Source organism: Lynx canadensis, chromosome A1 (assembly GCF_007474595.2).
Source record: "Lynx canadensis isolate LIC74 chromosome A1, mLynCan4.pri.v2, whole genome shotgun sequence".
Lineage (NCBI taxonomy): Eukaryota > Metazoa > Chordata > Mammalia > Carnivora > Felidae > Lynx > Lynx canadensis.
In genome coordinates this window covers 6,811,291-6,817,290 of record NC_044303.2, presented here as the reverse complement: position 1 = coordinate 6,817,290, position 6,000 = coordinate 6,811,291, and the positions used below count along the sequence as shown (strand labels likewise).

General features: G+C 49.6%; 1 protein-coding gene across 1 annotated transcript in view; it reads left to right on the top strand.

The window, feature by feature from the left end:
• Positions 1-328: 328 nt before the first annotated feature.
• The window catches only part of USP12 (ubiquitin specific peptidase 12), a 104,567-nt gene continuing 98,895 nt past the window's right edge, over positions 329-6,000 (top strand). Inside the window, exon 1 of the mRNA XM_030308196.1 lies at positions 329-591. Within this exon, the coding sequence (XP_030164056.1) occupies positions 544-591 (48 nt within the window). The 5' untranslated portion in view covers positions 329-543. The remainder of the gene's footprint in view (positions 592-6,000) is intronic.

The following is a 6,000-nucleotide window of genomic DNA, read 5'->3' as shown; positions in this document are numbered from 1 at the left end:
GGAGCGCGCGGCGGGGGTGGGCGGGGCCGCGCGGTGGCGGTCGGAGCGCACAGGCGGGAGGGCGGGGCCGCGCGCAGCGGGAGGGCGGAGCGCACGGCGGGAGGGCGGGGCCGCGCCGCAGCGGGGAGGGCTGGGCCGCGCGGGGCGGTCGGAGCGCGCGGCGGGAGGGCGGGGCGCGCCGCTGGGCCGCGCAGCTGTCGGGCTGGCCGGGCATTAGGGCCGCCGCGGAGCAGGCTCCCCAGCGCGCAGGGCGGGGTGTACGGCGGGCGGCTTCGCGGGCAGGCGCGGGCCCCGAGGCAGCGGCTGCGCCCTGCGCCGGGGAGGAGCCGGGGGCGGGCGGGCGGGGACTGGGGCCCGAGGCGGGGAGTGCCGGAGCGCCGGCGGCGACGACGGCAGCGGCGGCAGAGCAGGCTCGGTGCGTGGGTCCTCGGCGGCTGGGGGTCCGCCCGCGGGCTGCGGTGCAAGCGGGCGGCCCGGCTCCTCTCCTCCCCCGCCCGCCGCCGCCGCCGCCGCTGTGATTGGGTGGAAGATGGCGTTGGGCGGATGGAAATCCTAATGACAGTCTCCAAATTCGCCTCCATCTGTACCATGGTAGGTGCGGCGGGAGGGCGGCGGGGGCGGCCCGGGACCCCCGCGGGCGGGCGGGCGGCCGCGGCCCTTGTCTCCCGCCCCTCGCCCGGGCGGCCCGCGGGGCCTAGCGCGGGGGCCCGGGGCCCGCGGCCCGGGCGGGGGCGGTTGGACGGCGGCGGGCGGGGAGCGCGGGGGCTCAGCTGCCCCCCGGGAAGCGGGGAGGCGCCCGGCGAGCCGGGGCGGCGCGAGGGTGGCCGGCGCGGGGGCGACCGTGCCGGACGTGGCGGGGCGCGGGCACCGGTCGTCGGCGCCCCCGGGCTCAACTGCTCAAGTCTTCCCGCGGCGCCGGGGCGGAGCGGCGAGGCGCACCCCGGGCTGTGGGCGCGCGGCCCCCGGCCGGGGTCGGAGGTGGAAGGACGCCTCTCCGTTTCCGTCTGGCGGTGCGCGGAGCGGGGAGGTGGCCCCGGGCGGGGGTGGGGGGTCCGCGGGGCAGGAAGGCAGGGTCTCATTCCTGCCGGGAGAGGACGGAAGTCAAGTGCAGATTTCCTCCCCGCGCCTCTGGCGAGGCCGAGGCCCCCACCCGGTGCCGAAGGGGAAGGGGGTGTGTGTGAAGGTGGAAACTTTAAATAAGTGCTGTTGAAAATTTTCCTATTTTCTGCTCTTGCTGAGCAACGAGCTCTCCGTTTTCCAGCCATGTGTCCAGGTGGCAGTCTCGTCTTTGCGAATCCACGTTAATCTTGAAAACAGCTTAAGCTCTCCCGTCGGTTGTTTACTTTAATAACACCAGACACATCTGCGTGTGGCTGGAAGTATTTCTGTACAGGCTCGTTGTTGGGGTTTCGTTGGGGGCTTTGAAATAGACTTTAAGGGACAAGTGCTAATGCCTGTTGCAAAGTCCCGAATTCATTAAAGCAAAACGTGGGGGCGTTTGAATCTCGTTTTTGTGATTGGCCAGAAGGGCCACAGTTTTCCACGCGATGGGGCAAATTCGTTCCATTAGCTGCACATGAGCCACCATGTAGGGATCATAATTGGGAGCCCTCACGGAAAGAAAGTTACTCTTTGCAACGTGGGCCTAGTGATTGTGTTATTAAAGACTCCTGAAATCTTTCCTTCTGTTTTGTGTCTTGCGGGCCCTTTTTGTGCACCTGATCGCATACAGGAGCTCCCCAAGCAATCTTCGGCTTAAGAGTAGTACATTGTACATGCCTTTCTTTAAGGAGGGGCGAATCAGATTGGAAAGATGCTTTAGAAGCAGAATCTATACTGCGCGCTTGGGAAACAGCACAAAAAATGGCTGAAGTCAGGTGGGATTAAAATCGCACAGTACTAAATCATTGAAGAGTGAACCGTTGAAGAATCCATTTCCCCAAATGGATGTTTGTTCTTTCTCATAAATATACGGTTTAGGAAAGCAGTGATGTTAAAGGGACTAGATTAAAACGATTCCCCAGGATCTTTTGGATTCATTATTTTTAGGTGTGCCAATTATCTTGTTTCAGAAGGAATGTGATAATTAAGTCTTTGAAAGTGATAATCTTGCCAGATTGCTGAGCTATACAGATTGTCTGGTCATAGTTCACTGTCAGAGTCTATTGCTTCAGGAGCGATGTGTTTCCTTTTTACTGACCATTTGTTCACTCAAGTATATCAGATACATGCTTAGCACCTGCTAAGTGCCAAGACTGGCCGAGTGCTGGGGGGAACAGTCGTGATCAGGGCGGTCCCTGCTTTTCATAGTGTATATATTCTAGTGGAGGGACACAAACAATATTCAGGTTAACATAACAATAAATATATATGCTTTAATTAGATTAGGAGAATGAGGAAGAGGTTTGCCAAGTCAAACACTAAGCCATGCCATCTGACCCGAAGAATGTTAGACTCTTAATCTCTTGCTAGGGCTTTCACTCAGGTGCATTTAATACATGTATTTGTGCGTCTTACTGGTGAATAGGGAAATATCAGTGCCTGGTCAAATAAGATTGTTCCAAAAACTAGTGTTAGAATTGGATGTGTCTGTCTTCATATTTGAATAAATTCTGATGCACTCCCAAAATAACTCTAAATATCTCAAAGTAATCTGTAATCTTTAAAGAAAATTTTTTTTTTCTTAATGTTTATTTGTTTTTGAGAGAGAGAGAGAGAGACAGAGCATGAGCAGGGGAGGGGCAGACTGAGAGGGAGACACAGAATCCGAAGCAGGCTCCAGACTCCATGCTGTCAGCACAGAGCCCGACGTGGGGCTCGAACTCACGAACTGTGAAATCGTGACCCGAGCCAAAGTCGGACGCTCAGATGACTGAGCCGCTCAAGCACCCCACAGTAATCTATAATCTCTTGAGGGAAGACTGCAACCCATCTTCTGAGAGTTACAAAATTGACAGTCAAGAAAAGCAAAGATATTTACCTTTATGCCTTTGTAGGTGCTGTTTTGCTAAGCTTGGAACACTCTCCTTTCATCTCTTGTCTGGTGAGGGCATACCTGTCTCTCAAGCTGGTAGCCTTATCCTAATCCTGCCCTTGTCCCTCCTCACCCTCTCTCCCCCTCGTATAATTTCACAGAATTTTTGTAGTCTCAGTGGCATTAATCCTACTGTACTGAAAATTTTTCTGTTGTCTCTTTATTAGACTGTGAAGGCCTTGCGGGGAAGGACTCTCATTTATTTCTGCAGTTTGGTGTAGGGCTAACTTTTGCATACAATAGAACAGCTTCCCAGAGCCCTGCGTTTCTCCTACCCATGTCTGGCGGAAGTGAGTTTGGTTGGCATGGATGAGGTTGGGGGTGTGTATGGAGTGTTAGACGGAAGAGGAGTTGGACCGAAGGAGAATGATGCTTACTACTCAGAGAATCGGCATCTTTGGCGATATTTATGATGAGTTGGAATTTTGTTCTAGAAAATAAAGTTTACCTAATTTTTTCATTTGTCGACGTAAGGTCTCTGGGCAAATTGGCAATACCTTCCTTGGATTAAGTAGCTGTTAAAAACAAATCTTTTCGATATGTCTTACCCTGGATCACCATTGTTCTGCTAACATGTGAAAATCAGTTTTTCTTAAGTTAGTGTTGTAGCCTGGCTTAAATGAGTGATTATGTTTAGATTGCAGTGAATAATAAATTTGCAAACATATCTCTAGAAATACCTCATGCTATTATTTGTCCATGAAATAATATATTTTCAGGAGTGCCTGGCTGGCTCAGATGGTGAAGCCTTTGGCTCTTGATTTCTGCTCAGGTCGTGATCTCACAGTGCGTGGGTTCAAATCCCACTCTGGGTTCTGTGCCGACAGTGGGGAGCCTGCTTGGGTGGGATTCTCTCTCTCCCTCTCTCTTGCCTCTTCCCCCTTCCCCGTTTGCATGTGTGCTCTCTCTCTCTCTCTCTCTTTTTCTCAGACTTCAAAAAAAAAAAAAAATAGTATACGTTTATTTTGCCGGCTTCAGATTTCACAGAGTAGCTACCTAATAGCGTGTATGTGATAATTGTGAAATGATGGGAAAAGTGACTGGATACATATCAAGGGTTGAAAATTGAGGTGGAAGTTGGTAGAGCAGTTTTGGGTGGCCTAGGACAGGACTAGGAAGTTATAGTATGGGTCCTGGCCGTTACACGGAGGCAGGTGCTCTTAGCACAGCAGTGGGGACTCTCTCATACATGTTAGCATCAGCTGACCATTATTGTTTCCTGTTTGGGTTGTAGAAGTCAAGGCTGGGAAGCGATTGTTGGGGAGGGGCACTGGATAAAGGAGAAGTTGTTGCCGGTAGAAGGTGGTGGATCCGGGGGTGACGCCGGCCTGGCTGCTTGCTCACTCCCAGTCACGGGGCAGGGAGTAGGGAGAGCCATTACAATGTGGTGTCCGTGAGGCCAAGGCCACGGGTTAGCTCTTGTTGGGTCTGACGGGTTTACTTCTTAAACGCCAGTCCCTGGCACAGCACCCGACGCATGGTAACCTTCAAACTACTTCTTGAAAGAAAGTCACGGGTGAGGCTGGCTATTTGTCTTTTCTTATGGTTTCGAGTCTCATCGAGGTCACTCAGTAAGACTTAAGATGGACGTATGGTCAGTGCAGTTAATCATCACTCCAGAAGGAAAGGAAAGGAAGGAGAAATTCTCACATCCTGTGACATGGTGATTGCCGCCCCTCAACCCCCCCTTGTGTGTGTGTGTGTGTGTGTGTGTGTGTGTGTGTGTTTGTGTGTGTCAGAGAGAGAGAGAGAGAGAGAGAGATCGTGTCTTCATGTACTCACAGTATTATATTAAATAATAAAATTCTTTGTTTTTTCTCAGGAAATAGGGTGGATGTAAATCTTTCATTAAAATAATTTTTACTAATATTTTATTAGTATATAATCGTGTTTCTATGGAACATTCAAAGTGGGTTGCCGTTGTTTTACTAATTTTTGCTGTTTTTTTTATTTTTTTTTTAATTTTTTTATTTTTTTTCAACGTTTATTTATTTTTGGGACAGAGAGAGACAGAGCATGAACGGGGGAGGGGCAGAGAGAGAGGGAGACACAGAATCGGAAACAGGCTCCAGGCTCTGAGCAAGCAGCACAGAGCCCGAGGCGGGGCTCGAACTCACGGACCGCGAGATCGTGACCTGGCTGAAGTCGGACGCTTAACCGACTGCGCCACCCAGGCGCTCCTAATTTTTGCTGTTTTTATTGTAACTTAATTTTAGAGAGAAAAATTTCAAAAATAAGGAGTTTTTTTTTTTTTTTATCACGTAAATGGTTAAATACTGATAAAGAGTGCTTGAGCATGTGTTTGAGGAGGCTTAGTGGAGAAAACGTTTAGAATAAGTATTATGAAAGTTTTATCTAAGCCTGCTAGTCTTCTGATTTTGGCTAAGATATATTTTCGTTATTAAAAATTATTCATTCTCCTTACAGAAGATTTGGAAAATATTCTGTAAAAAAGAGTTTGAAAACTCTTAAGCAAAAAGAAAATGACTTCCTTTACCTGCCAGAGCATATTTTGTCGTTTTTAAAAGAACTTAATTGAGCTCACACCCTAGATAAAATTTTACATTTCAGTTTTCCCCATGACTGATTGTCTTGCCAGGTTTTACGTTTGTACAGTGGCAGGGGAAGCACGGAGAGTTTAATATTTAAAATGATAATATGGCGAGATTGTTAACCCAGTAAGGTATGGTGATAGGCTACTAGGTTGTTGACCGGTTATTTATTGATCATTAGAGGATAAAGTTATATAGCCAGTAGAAATAGAATTTTATGAGCGATGGTGGGTTTATTCTAATCTTAGGTACTTATTATCACAAGCGGAGGTAAGACCATTGGGATTTGAAACTTCTAACATGCTTTAAAAGTATAGTTTGAAATACCGTATTCAAGTGTGTGGAATGTGTATAAAGACTCTCTTTTGTATCATGTAGTTTTGCTTACCTTCCTCCTCTGGCTAATCTTTTTAT